The sequence below is a fragment of the Tupaia chinensis genome, unplaced genomic scaffold (genome assembly GCF_000334495.1).
Source record: "Tupaia chinensis unplaced genomic scaffold, TupChi_1.0 Scaffold000477_1, whole genome shotgun sequence".
Taxonomy (NCBI): Eukaryota; Metazoa; Chordata; class Mammalia; order Scandentia; family Tupaiidae; genus Tupaia; species Tupaia belangeri.
Genome location: NW_006159986.1, coordinates 1,755,280 through 1,769,673, shown reverse-complemented (window position 1 = coordinate 1,769,673; position 14,394 = coordinate 1,755,280). Strand labels below are relative to the sequence as shown.

At 43.1% G+C, this 14,394-nt stretch overlaps 1 protein-coding gene across 2 annotated transcripts in view; it reads left to right on the top strand.

Moving 5' to 3' along the window:
* TOP2A (DNA topoisomerase II alpha) overlaps positions 1-10,218 on the top strand; it is a 36,185-nt gene extending 25,967 nt beyond the window's left edge. For both annotated transcript variants that reach the window (XM_006155940.3, XM_006155939.1), the window contains 9 exons: positions 70-153; positions 413-595; positions 876-966; positions 3,802-3,954; positions 4,148-4,271; positions 6,194-6,237; positions 7,082-7,222; positions 7,671-7,870; positions 9,157-10,218. In XM_006155940.3, the coding sequence (XP_006156002.1) occupies positions 70-153; positions 413-595; positions 876-966; positions 3,802-3,954; positions 4,148-4,271; positions 6,194-6,237; positions 7,082-7,222; positions 7,671-7,870; positions 9,157-9,279 (1,143 nt within the window). In that variant the 3' untranslated portion in view covers positions 9,280-10,218. The remainder of the gene's footprint in view (positions 1-69; positions 154-412; positions 596-875; positions 967-3,801; positions 3,955-4,147; positions 4,272-6,193; positions 6,238-7,081; positions 7,223-7,670; positions 7,871-9,156) is intronic.
* The last annotated feature ends 4,176 nt before the right edge of the window (positions 10,219-14,394 follow it).

Here is a 14,394-nt window from a genome sequence, read left to right as displayed (position 1 = left end):
AATTGTGTGTTGCGTGAAAATGCTATTTTTGCGCACATATTAACTCTATTTTCTGATTGTCTTATGAAGGAACAAGAGCTGGACACATTAAAGAGAAAGAGTCCATCAGATTTGTGGAAAGAAGACTTGGCTGCTTTTATTGAAGAATTGGAGGTGTGTGGTTTAAAATGTCATGTTAGAATTTGTATTATAGAGGGACCAGCAGTTAGCGTAGAGGGTGCTGCAGCAGGGCCATCCTCCCTGGGGGAAGGTGATTTCTCACTTTCTGTCTCTCTGTCTCTGGCAAGTGCACTTGCCCTAATGCAAAAGCCTCTTTTAAAAAATTAAAATTAAAATACAAAATCAGTTTAACTGTTGCCTTCTAGATGTTATGATGTCTTCATTAAGCTTGCTTTCTTATGTCCTTTTATAGGCCGTTGAAGCCAAAGAAAAACAAGATGAACAAATAGGACTTCCTGGGAAAGGGGGGAAAGGAAAGGGAAAAAAAACACAAGTAGCTGAAGTTTTACCATCTCCACGTGGAAAGAGAGTCATTCCTCGAGTGACCATAGAGATGAAAGCAGAGGCAGAAAAGAAAATTAAAAAGAAAATTAAGGTAACACTCTCGAAAACATCATACACTGAATAAGCATATTACCTCTTAAAATTAAACGTATTATAAAGTATCTAGTCCCATAATTTTGAATTTATCCTATACTTGACCATAACTTTATGCTCGAGTATCTGTAAAGTTATGCCCGTACTTTTATTTAGAGTCCTTAACCAAAATCCAAAGTAAAAAACACTGTTTGACCATATATTTGTATTGTTTGGCTGTGTACTATTCCAGATAATAAGTCGACAGAGCTTGACCACTTTTGTCTTGCTATGTTTAGAGTGAAAATACTGAAGGAAGCCCTCAGGAGGATGGTGTAGAACTAGAAGGCCTAAAACAAAGAATAGAGAAGAAGCAAAGAAGAGAGCCAGGTATCATAATATAAAGAAAATGGAATAAAGTTGAGATTAAATTGTGTGTGTTACCTAGTACATTCCACATAGACGTTTGCTACGTTTTTGTTGAGTTTTAATTGAATAATATGAAGTAGGGCCATGCCTGAATTATACTTGAATCTCCCTAATATTGTCCTTGGTATTTGACTCATTTTAGAAGAAATCATTTTGTTATGAAATAGTTTGCTAATTCAGTAACTTAAATCCTTTAGCTGAACTCTAAGAAGACACCTACTTAATTAGAGTTTACTTTCTAGCCACTTACGAGGTTCTATCTAGTATATAAACTATAAGGCAAGGGCCACATCTTAGTCATGTTTGTTTTATTCCTAAAGCCCAACATACCTGGGATATAGTTAACACTCAGTAAACTAAATGGAGGTAACCATTCTACTAACCATTTGATTACTACATTTTTAACATCTTTATTGAAATTCACATACCAAATTCACCCATTTTAAGTATACCATTCATTAGTTTTAGTATAGTCACAATTTTAGAACAATTCATCACCCCAAAAAGAAATACTGTCCTTATTAACAGTCACTCATCATTTCCTGCCAGTCCCCTCTCCCCACTTGGCAACCACTAAAATGTCTACTGTCTCTAGTAGAGTTACCTGTTCTGGGCATTTCTTATAAATAGAGTCATATAATTGAGGCCAGCAGATGGAGTGGTGGTTAAGGTGCTGGACTCCTACATTACTGACCGTGGTTTGAGTCCTGGATCTAGCAGTTTGTTTTCTCATTTTCCCTTTCCCTCTCTCTCTCTCTGTCTTTCTGCCTCTCTCTAGTCAAATTAAATAAATAAGTCTTTAATAAAAAAGAATCATATAATTTGCCTTTTATGGATGACTTCTTTCACTTAGCATAATGTTTTTAAGAGTCATCCATGTACTATTTTTTTTTTATTGCCAAACTATTCCATTGTATGGCTATATCATTTTTCTTCAGTTGATGGATATTTGGGTTGTTTCCACTTTTTGGCTATTGTGAAAGTGCTGCTGTGAACATTCATATACACATTTCTGTGGGCGCTTCTGATTTAATTTCTCTTGGGTAGAAACCTACAATTAGCACCTCTGGGCCATGTGATTATTCTCTGTCTAACCTTATGAGAAACTATTGGGACTGTTTTCCAAAAGAGCTTTACCATTCTACATTCCTATTAGCAATACATATATAAGGATTCCAGTCTCTCCACACCCCTGCCAGCGTTCGTTATTGCCTTTTTCTTTGATTCTAGACGTCTGAATGAGTATGAAGTACTCTCTCATTATGGTTTCTATATGCATTTCTGTATTTGGCTAATGATGTTGAACATCTTTTCATGTGCTTATATCTTTGGAGAAATATCTATTCAGATTCTTTGCTCATTGAATTGTCTTTTTTCATTGAGTTGTACGAGTTCTTTACATATTCTAGATAACTGTTCTTTATCAGATATGATATATAAGTATTTTCTGCATTCTGTGTGAGTTTTCACTTTCTTTTTTTTAACATTGTTTTAGAATTTATTTTTTGTTTTGTTTTTTTATTTGTTTTGGGGCACGTGTCCTCACCACAGAGAGAGAGAGAAAGTGAGAAAACAAGCCACAAGGTCCAAGGCTTAAACCACAGTCAGCCATGTGAGAGTCCAGGGCCTTATTAACAACCACTGTCATCTGCTGGGCCCAGGTTTTCACTTTCTTGATGGTGTCCTTTAAAGGACAACTTTTAAACTTCTTGAAATCCAGTTTACCCATTTTGTTGTGGTTGTCACTGATGCTTTTGATATCATATTCTAACCATTTCCAAATCCAAAGTCACGAGGGGAAACCCTTATATTTTCTTCTAAAAAGTTTTATAGTTTTAGCTCTTACATTTAGGTCTGTAATTCACTTGGAATTTTATATATGATGTAAGAAGGAGTCTAACTTCTTCTTTTGCATGTGGATACCCAGTTCCCCAGGTGCTGTATGTTGAAAAGTCATCATAGGCCAGCCCTGTGACCTATTGTTGATGGAACTAGATCCCACATGACCAGCTACATAGTTCTAATCCCAGCCACAATGGCTTAAAAACATGCCTGGCATATGTGTTCAAAATCCTGAGGACAGAGAAATGAAAGAGGAAGGATTGCAACATGACCACACCCGGTGAAGAATGCTTTTTCCTCTCTTTTCTCTGTCTCTCTGGTGAGAAAAATGCAAATCTGGTCATATCGGTTTCTATTTAAAACATAATTCATAGGATCTGTAGGTTGGCTTGGTGGTTAAGCTGCTGGACTCTCCTATATGGTCAACAACAGTTCAAGTCCTGAACCTGATGGCTTGCTTTCTCACTTTCTCTCTGTCTCTGTCTCTGTCTCTCTCTGGTGAGTGAGTACACGTGCCCTACAGCAAATTAAAAAAATAATAGCAATAATAAAAATGAATAAAATTAAATAATTCCCAGTAAGAACATAATTCATAAGACCAGCTCTCTGGCAAATTAAAAATAAAATTAAACATTTTTTCTGAATTGACTGTCTTTTCCCTTGTCAAAATCAGTTGACAATAAATGTTAAAGTTTATTCATAGACTCTCAATTCTATTTTATTGATCAATATATCCTTAGGTACCTATTTTTGTAGATATTTATCATTTATATACAAAGATACATAAAACAAATAGAAATATCTTAGTAACTTAAGGAAAAGTAGTAACTTTTGTGTCCCATGCTAACATAATATATTGGCCTTACAATATAGCACACATTTAACTTTAAATCTAACTAGTAATCATTTAGCACATACTAACTTTTAGGTGGTTAATTTTTGTGTCCTTTTTAGGTACCAAGACAAAGAAACAAAGTACATTGCCATTTAAACCAATCAAAAAAGGAAAGAAGAAAAACCCCTGGTCTGATTCAGAGTCAGATATGAGTAGTAATGAAAGTAACTTTGATGTCCCTCCACGCGAAACAGAGCCACGGAGAGCAGCAGGTAAGGACAGCTGTAGAACATGTAATCCCAGAAATTACCGTATTTTAGAGCAGCAATTATATTAAATTTCTGAAAAGCTGAAGCATCTTTTCATAAATTGAAACTGAACTTAAATGTTAATTAAATATATCAATCTGTAGATTAAATATTTTCCCTATCATCCTCTTTGATTCTTTGTATATGTTTTTAATAGCAAAAACCAAATTCACAATGGATTTGGATTCAGATGATGATTTCTCAGATTTTGATGAAAACAGTGAGGATGAAGATTTTGTACCATCCGATGCTAGTCCACCTAAGACCAAAACTTCCCAAAAGTAAGTATCTTATCAAATACGAATCATGATTATTGATTTTTGGATTTTTGCCATAGGGTACATCCCCTTGCCAGAGAAGAGACAAGAGAAATGAGAAATCACGCCAAGAGGAGATGCCACTTCACAGTCCCTTCTCTTCTCCTCCAGTCTTCTCTCAGGGTTTAGGATACGATTTGGGACACACACTCATGGGCCCAGTGTGATTTTTAAGCAGCCGGGTTCGGAACTCAAACCATGGTCAGCCATGTAAGAGTCCAGAACCATTACCACACTACCTGCTGGCCCTATGAGGATTAGGTTCTTTGTTTGTTTTTAATTATTTTATTTTATATTATTTAACTTGCTATGGGGCACACATGCTCAACAGAGAGAGGGAAGGTGAGAAAGCAAGCCACCAGGCCTGAAACTCAAACCATGATTGGCCATGTGGGAGTTCAGTACCTTAACCACCACACCCCCTGCTGACCCCTCATAATTGTTTTATTTTGTTTTGATTTGTTTTTAGAGAGATTTTTGCTATAAGACGTGTATACTTGCTGGAGAGACAGAGACAGAAAATGAGAAATCACCCCCTGGGGGGACGGCTATGCCACAATCAATCTCTTCTCCGTTCTCCTCTTGAGATTTTGGGCATACATGCACACATGCCTGGCATGTATTTTAAGCTATTGGGTCCAGGACTCAAACCACAGTCCGCTACATGGGCGTCCAATGATGCCCATGGGTGTCCAGTCATCACGCCATCCACTGGTCCCATCCATCATAATTGTTTTTTGTTTTGGGTGTTTTTTTGTTTTTTTTTTTAAGGATTACTTTATCTAGGGGGCATGCAAGTGGCATGGTAGTTAAGGCGCGGGACACTCCACATGGCTGGCCACAATTCGAGTCCTAGACCTGGTGACATGCTTTCTCACTTTTCCTCTCTCTCTATGTCTCTCTCTGGTCAAATTAAAGTAAGTGAATGAATGAATAAATAAATAAATAAATAAATAATTTTATTTAAAAGAATAACTACTTTATTTCCTTTTTTAAAAGAATTATTTCTTGGGAACCAGCAGTTAGCGTAATGGCTACGTAGTCGACCGTGGTTCGTGTCCCGGACCCGGTGGCTTAAAACTCACGCCGGGCACGTGTGCATGCATGCCCAGGATCCTGAGAGGAGAATGGAGGAGAAGGGATTGCGGCGTGACCACCCACCCTGGGGGCGGTTTCTCACTTTCTGTCTCTATGTCTCTCTCTCTCTCTGTCTGGCGAGCGCACGCGCCCTATAACAAAAACCTCTCCAAAAAAAAAAAGGATTATTTCTTTAACTTTATTATTTATTCATTCATTTTTATTTTTAATTTGACCAAAGAGAGACACACAGAGAGAGAGAGAGAGAAGGTGAGAAAGTAAGCCACCAGGTCCAGGACTCGAACCGTGGTCAGCCATGTGGGAGTGTCCAGTGCCTTAACCACCATGCCACCTGCTGGTCCCACTTTATTTAATTTTATTTATTCATTTATTTCAATTTTGACCAGAGAGGGACAGAGTAGAGAGAGAAAGAGGGAAAGTGAGAAAGCAAACTACTAGGCCCGGGACTTGAACCACAGTTGGCCATGTGGGAGTTCAGCACTCCTAACCACCGTGCCACCTGCCGGCCCTCATCATAATCATTTTTTTGGGTTTTTAAAATTTTTTTTTTTAGGATTAGATATTTAATTTTATTTATTCATTCATTTATTTCCATTTGGCCAAGGTAGCAGGGAGTGAGAAAGCAAGCCACCAGGTATAGGACTTGAACCATTGTTGGCCGTCTGTCCTGCACCTTAACCACCAAGCCACCTGCTGATCCGCATAATTGTTTTTAATAGTAGATAATGTATTATTTGTTGTATGATAACATTTAGACTTGTTGTCAGAATGTTATTTTTTTATTTTAGGCATACTAATAAAGAATCAAAGCCACTGAAAAGTACCATGTCAAGTAAGTAAAAATAATGAGATACCTGCTTACTAGAACGCTCAGGTGCAATTGGGTTCTTTCTCTTTTTTTGGAGAAGTTTTTGCAATAGGGCGCATGTGCTCACCAGAAAGACGGAGAAACAAAGAGGCAGAAAGTGAGAAGTCACCCCCGGGGGGATGGTCATGCCACAATTTCTTCTCCGTTCTCCTCATGGGATCTTGGGCATGCACCAGGCGAGAGTTTAAGCCACCAAGTCTGGGACTTGAACTGCAGTCAACTATGTGGGAGTCCAGCAACATAGCCATTACACCACCTGTTGGTCACATTACGCCAACTGCTGGTCCTGGTACAACTGGGTTTTATTCCTGGCTCCATTATCCAAGTATTTCCTTTGAAAATAAATTTTAGTTCTTGTTAAGATTATGTTGGTATTATTCATTGGGTTTAGTATTGCCCATGAATAGGCTCTACACTTAATACAGTCAAAGGATTCATAGTGCTTCCCAGGTACTATGCCAAGAGCTAGAAAACCAAAAAATTAAACCTCTATGTCTCTCTCTGTCTGTCTGGTGAGCGCATGCGCCCTATAGCGAAAAACCTCTCAAAAAAAACAAAAAGAAATACTCCGGGTACATGTGCACGTGTGTAAAGGGAAGAGAAGGGATTGCAGTGCGACCATCCCATATAGGGATGCTTTCTCACTTTAAGTCTCTGACCAGCAAGCACATGCAAATTTCCAAAATAAGGAAAAAAGGAAAACAAAAGCTATAATCTTGGTGTTAAGATAGGAATTCATAGCAGAAACAAAACAGTAAGTGGGTTTCCAAGTGTTACTTATATGTGCTGTTTGCCTTCGCATATGAAGTAGTGGACCTCGAGGTTGATGATGCTAAGAACAGTGTACCAGTTTCTTCAAGCCTTCCTGCTACTGATTCCCCTGCTGAAACTGAAATTATAAACCCAGCTTCTAAAAAGAATGTGACAGTGAAGAAGACAGCAGCAAAAAGTAAGCCTGAATCCTTGCGCTAGGTTAATACTGGGATTAACTACCTGGTTTCCACAAGTCAGTTTCAATTTTTTCTTCCCAAATTTACTATTGATAATAAAATTAATATTTTCCAAGTGGAAACAATTTCTTTTAGATCTTTATAATCAAAGTTGGTAGTCAGAAGGTTTAGAAATCAGCACATTTCTCAGAACCCCAGACATTATCTAGCTCATTTCTATGACAGGGATGGATTTTATAAGCAGTTACAAGTATTTCATCTAAAGCATGTTTTTAAAATTGAATGTTTAGGAATACTTTTGATTCTCTTAACATAATTTCGCTTTTTTTTTCTACATAGAAAATTTGTCTTTTCCTATGCTAAATATATGCAGGTTCCAAAAATACGTTCACAAGAAAATATATTCATTTAAGAGTGGCCATAGTGAATGCCTATGTTGACTTGCAGGTCAATCTTCTACCTCCACTACTGGTGCCCAAAAAAGGGCTGCTCCAAAAGGAACCAAGAGAGATCCCACCCTGAAGTCTGATGCCTCTCAAAAACCTGAACCTGCCAAAACCAAGAATCGTCGCAAAAGGAAACCATCTACTTCTGATGATTCTGACTCAAATTTTGAGAAAATTGTTTCTAAAGCAATCACAAGCAAGGTGAATAATTATCCTAGTTCATCTTTTTGCCATGAAAGTTTTGAAACATATTTAGGCTTTTGCTCTTGTCAATTTTTTAAAGAATTATTTCGTTTCTTCTTTTTTTTTTTTTTTTTTAATTTGCTATACAACATGTATACTCACCAGAGACAGAGAGAAAGTAAGAAAGCAAGCCACCAGGTCCAGGACTCAAACTGTGGTCAGCTATGTGGGAGTCTAGCACCTTAACCACCATGTCACCTGCTGGCCCCACTTTTGTCATTTTTTAAAGAAAATAATTTTAATTCTCAGGACCAGCAGATAGTGTAATGGCTATGTTGCTGGACTCCCACGTAGTCGACCGTGGTTCGAGTCCCGGACCTGGTGGCTTAAACTCATGCCAGGCACATGTGCATGCGTGCCCAAGATCCCGAGAGGAGAATGGAGGAGAAGGGATTGCAGCTTGGCCATCCCCTGGGGGGTGATTTCTCACTTCTGTCTCTCTGTGTCTTTCTGGCAAGCACATGTGCCCTATAGCAAAAACTTCTCCAAAAAAGAAAGAAAGGGTACCAACAGTTAGTGTAATGGCTATGTTGCTGGACTCCCACGTAGTCGACCGTGGTTCGAGTCCCGGACCTGGTGGCTTAAACTCATGCCAGGCACATGTGCATGCGTGCCCAAGATCCCGAGAGGAGAATGGAGGAGAAGGGATTGCAGCGTGGCCATCCCTCCTGGGGGGGGGGTGATTTCTCGTTTTCTGTCTCTCTGTCTCTGTCTGGCAAGCGCATGCACCCTATAGCAAAAACCTCTCCAAAAAAAAGAAAGAAAAAAAAAAAGAAAGAAAGAAAATAAATTTAATTCTCAAAATCTGTTAGTTTACCTGTGTGTTGTAACAACATTAGATAGCCATTTATTTACTCAGTGGGGGGAGAGTTGCTCAGTGAGAAAGTTGCCTTAAATCTGTCTCTTACTATTTAGTAGCAGATAGAAAATTCCTCAAATTGTACTCTGTTGATATCATTTATTTTTGTTTATTTATTTATTTACTAAGATAGACACAGGGAATCTCCTCCTTCACCAGGACAGAATCTTGCCTGCCTTGATCCTCCCACCAGGATCATGGGTACATCTGCCAATGTGCCTGGAACATACGATTTCACCTGGCCTCCAAACCCTGGGCCTCCCTGTGTGGCTCCACTGTCACACAGCACCACCCTCCTCCTTTGCCACCTGCCGATACATATTTTACGTTGTAACTACGCTATCAGATTTACACTATGCATAATACTTGGGCTTTTTTCTTTCAGAAATCCAAGAGGGAGAATGATGATTTCCATGTGGACTCAGCTGTGTCTCCTCGGGCAAAATCTGGACGGTCAAAGAAACCTATAAAGTACCTTGAAGAGTCTGATGAAGATGATCTATTTTAAATGTGAAGTGTTTCTCTTAAATAGTGGTCTTATTGAGCCCAAGACTGGTTTTAAAGTTAACTGAAGCTCTTAATTTCTTCCCCTGTGAATTTAGTTTGGGGAAGGTATTCTTAAATACAGGACTATCAAAGTGAAGTGAGTAAAACCCAAATATCCTTCAGCTTTTTATAATACTGTCTACATAGTAACTATTTCATGGGCATTGTTTTCTCTCTGCTTTGTCTTTGTTTTGTGCCTGTTTTGTCTTTATGATCTGGTTTTACGTTCTGGACTCTAGAGATAGTTATGTAGTCACTTCGGCATAGTTTGATCAATGGCTATTCATTAAGCTAGAACCAGAGCACTGTGATTTTAAACTGTCACTCTGCCTCCCTTCCTACTTTTATTAAATTTGAGATAGAGCGTGATTCTGTTTTATCTTAGTTTTTTTATAGGTAATTTCCATTAGATAGAACTTTGTATAGTTCTAGTACAGATACTCCACTCCACCTTTTATTAGCTGAGTTTTTATTCAAGCAAGGAGAAGGTGCTCTTACCACTCATCCTTTTGAATATCACAGAGGCTGGAGAACAACTCCTTAACTGTGCTATATAACCTCAACACAGTCAATGGGATGAAGAAAAGTAGACCGGTTAGATGGCTATCTCGGCTCTTGACTTGTCCTCTCTGGCTGCCTCTGGGTCTGACTCTCCAAAAAACAGATTCCCAGGGAACACTGGATTGTGCCAGAATGGGGAACAACATTTGCCCAAGAGCTTACATAGGACGTTGCTGCCATGCTCACCAGGGAGCCATTAGATCCATTTTGAGACCTTTCTGCACTATTACCTGTGTGTGACTGAGTGACGTTATCAGTGTTTTTGTAAATATTTACTATGTTTGTCTGTTTAGCCTAATTTACAATTTTGTACTTTAATAAAATGTTCTAAACATTGCAACACATTGAATGTCCTTCTTTTAAACCTGCACTACACTCTTGTACTTTACTGCAAAATAAAGCTCTCTTCACATCCTTTTGAGAACCATTTCAGTCACATTCTCATGTGCATGACAGCTTCAGTCTATGGTGATCAGTTCAAGACATGGGCAGTATGGGGACCAGCAGTTAGTGTAATGACTATGTCACTGGACTCCCATGTAGTCAACTGCGTCCCGGACCCAGTGGCTTAAAACTCACGCTGGGCGTGTGTGCATGTGTGCCCAAGATCCTGAGGGGATAATGGAGGAGAAGGGATTGTGACGTGACCATCCCCCCGAAGGGTGATTTCTCGCTTTCTGTCTCTCTCTCTCTTCCTGGCAAGCGCACGTACCCTATAGCAAAAACCTCTCGAAAAAAAAAAGATAGGCAGTATGAGCTAATGGCACAGTCAGTAACAAACTGACCTTCAGTGCTGGAAGTCACATGGCTGATCACCAGTTCAGATCCCCCAATAGGCTTGGAAATGCATCAGGTTTGTTTGCACATGCCCAAGATCTTAAACAGCAGGAAGGCTGGGAAAAAAGGATTGCGGCATGATGAGATGCATCTCTCTCTCCAGTGCATGTACATGTAAAACTATTTAAATAAACCTTAAAATATATATATATATATGGGGCCAACCGGTGGCATGGTGGTTAAGGTCTAGACTCCCACATGGCTGACCATGGTTTGAGTTTCAAACCCAGCAGCTTGAGAGTCACACTGGGCATGTGTGCGTGCATGCCCAAAATCCCAGGAGAATAAAAGCCAAGGGACTGTGGCATGGCCATTCCTCGGCGGGGGGGGAGTGATTTGGTGATTTCTCACTGTCTTCTCTGGGGAGTACACACACCCTATAGCATAAATTTTAAATATATATACATATATATACAAAGGCAGGTGCTAAAGGGGATGGGATAACCATTGGAGTAAGGAGTTGAGGGAGGAGTGGAGGAAGGCGAGGAGGAGACCTCTTTACTCAAACCCTTGCTCTTCACCACTCGATTCCAAAGCATTTTCAGCTGCCAGTCACTCTAGGTTTTCAAGAAAAGGACAAGAGGAATTCCCAAACCCTTGGTGGCTCAGATGAGGCTACCTCAGGGCCCAGCCCCCTTCAGATACACTTAGCCATCCTTAAGGAGCAAGGTTGCTCTGTATGCAAACTGAAAATGACTGGAATGGAGCCAGGGCGTGGCGGGATGGCTAAAGCAGCTGGATCCCACATGGCCGACTGCATGGTTGGAGTCCCAGATCTAGCCACTTGAAAGACAGGCACGTGAGTGCCCAAAATTCCATATGGAGGAAATGGGACTGCAGTGTGGCCATCCTCCCCAGGGGATGATTTCTCCTTTCCTCCTTGTGTCTGTCTCCTGCAAATCTGTGTGCCCTATGGCAAAAATCTAGGGAAAAAGAAAAATGGTTGAATGGAATGGGGGAAAGAGACCAGTGGGGGCCTCCACCTCAAGATCGAGAATGACCCCTCTGCCAAAGAATGAGAAAGGATGGCAGAGATGCGTGAAGGAAGGCCCAGAGGGGCAGGGGACAAGTTGACAAGCAAGACTGAAAGGTTTTGTGTTTTCCTCAGGGAGAAGGGGGGGGGGGGGGGGGGGGCAGGCACTTGGGAAGAAACAAGTCCGTCACCCCACATCAGTGTGGAGGGCCAACACCAAAAGCAGACCTGTGCCAGTGAGGGCACCTGGAATAGAGACTACATTTCCCAGACTCCCTCGCGGATGGGCGTCGCCACGGGATCTCCGCCGATCGACGACGTGTGAGCATATAGGTCACGTGGCATCTTCCCAGCCCTCTCAGGGAGGAGCGGGGGAGGTCCCTCGGTTCCCGAGGACTTTGGGGCGCTCATCTGACCCCTCGCCGGGCAGCCTGTCCCCTCCTTGCATGGGAGAGACAAATAGGCTTCGCCCTTGTTTAGTCGCCGTTTCGTGCTTTGGACGTTGCGGCCAAACCTAGTCTTAATCATAGAGTCAAAGAAGGAGTGAAGGCTGGCTAGAGAAGCGGGTCCCAGATAAAACCGCACAGCCGCGGGAGTTTGTGGGGAGCCAAAGCCTGAGGTCCAGGAAAGAAGAGTGAGGAGCTGGGCGACCGGGTGGACAGGAGGTCGCACGGTCCGGAGGGTCTTCGGGTCACTGGGAAGAGTTTGGAGAGAGGAACTGCAGCAAGGTGGGAGGGCGGTGCAGGGCTAGGAGGAGCGACCAAGCGCCTGGCACCCTCTCCCCTTTCCCGCGCAGGGACCTAGCCCAACACTGGCTGAGCTGGGGGCCGGAGATTTGTACCGTGGATCCATTTCGGAGTTCTCACTTCTATCCAGGATTGGACGTTCTGATAACTGATCTAAGGCTGAACTGGCCACTTCCATGACCCGAGTGAGCTGTTGAGGCGTGGGACCCACAGAGTCTTACTATCTGCACCCACCCAGCCCTCCCACACCACTTCATTCATTCTTCTGCCCAGCGTATTTCCAGAGCTCTACTGCTGCTGCTGGGGAATGTTCTAGGTGGCCGGGAATAGGAGGGAGAAATGAAGAAGGGGTTGCAGCATGATCATTCCCCGTGAGGAGGGCTTTCCGCTCTCTCTCTTTGTCTCTAGTGAGCATGCTGCTATCTCTAAAAATAATAATAATAATAAAAGGGCATGGGAGGGGCCGACAGATGGTGTAATGGTTGTCTCTGGACTCCCACATAGTCGGCAGCGACTGAGTCCCAGACCTGGGGGCTTAAGACACACTGGGCACATGTATGTGTGTCCAAGATCCCAAGAGAATGGAGGTGAAGGGACTGCGGAGTGGCCATTCCTCCTGGGGGTGATTTTCGCTTTCGGTCTCCCTGTCTCTCTATCTCTGGTGAACACACGCACCCTATAGCAAAAATTGTCTCTTGGGGACCAGCAGGTGGCATGGTGGTTAAGGCGTTGGACGCTCCCACATGGGCAACCACTATTTGAGTCCTGGACCTGGTGGCTTGCTTTCTCTCTCTCTCTCTCTCTCTCTCTCTCTCTGGTCACATTAAAATAAATAAATGAATAAATAAAATTTAATTTTTTAAAATCTCTCTTAAAAGACGGGGAGGAAGTATGGGAGACAAAAGATGCAGTTTGTCCAGCTCCATCCCTGGTGTTGACTTACTGTTACAAACACGTACGTGCCCGCGTATGTGCCTGCTTGTGTGGCTGACGTGGGAAGGGGGGCTCTACAGCCTGAAGGGCCAGGGTGAGGCGTCTGGAATGGGGCTGGGGCTGGGGCTGGGCACGGGCTTCTCGGCCCAGCCTGTCTTCAAGCGCGGCCAAGAATGGGCCTCATGCCTCCAGCTCTGGGCAGTGTCAGCGACACCTCTTCCCAGGCTGAACCGGGCTATCTGGGAAGGAGGATGGGCCCCAGAGATTGTAGAGGCCCCTGTGTCTGACTCTGTGGCATCAGGGGCTGGGGACAGTGCAAGCTGACCACAGGCTCTCACCTCTGCCGTTTTCCACCCCCCGCAGGCGGGCAGGGTTTGATCGGATGGATTTTTCCAAGCTAGGCTGCTGGCCTGTCCCAGCAGGAGCCACGGGGACTGGGAGGGGACCATTCCTGGACAGTCAGGGGAGATGAGGTGTGTCCCTGAGACCCTCCGGCAGGGGGCAGGTAGCAGCTTTGCCAGGAGCAGGTTGGGGGAGGGGGGTCATCAGTGCCCCCACCCCACATCCTGTTTTCGGAAGGAGGGGCCCCAGCACACGCTTTTTCCTTTGGACTTTATCCAAGGCAGCCCCCACCCAGGCCTGCTCCCAGGGGAACTCTGCATGAGGGTGGGGAGGGTTCCCCAGCACACCCAAGCAGGACTACCCTACAGTTTTCCAGGCTGGGCTGGGCCCCCGAGTCATGAGGTTGAAGGGTACAATTCCTAACCCTTCCTAACGCAGGCCTGGGGGGGTCCCGTGGGCAGAAGCAAAACCCTGCACCCCCTGTCCCTGCCGACATGGAAAGGAAATGTCCTCAAGGAGAGGAGTCCTAGTGCCCCTTACCCTGGGAAGGGTGGCATGGCCATCTGAAGGCACTCTGCCCTCCGCCTCACGTAAGACTGGGGACTCTTGGGCACCACCTGGGAAGCCTAGCCAGGCCTGAAGGACAGTTCCTTGCCAGGTTAAGAGCACAGGCTCCAGGGACTGG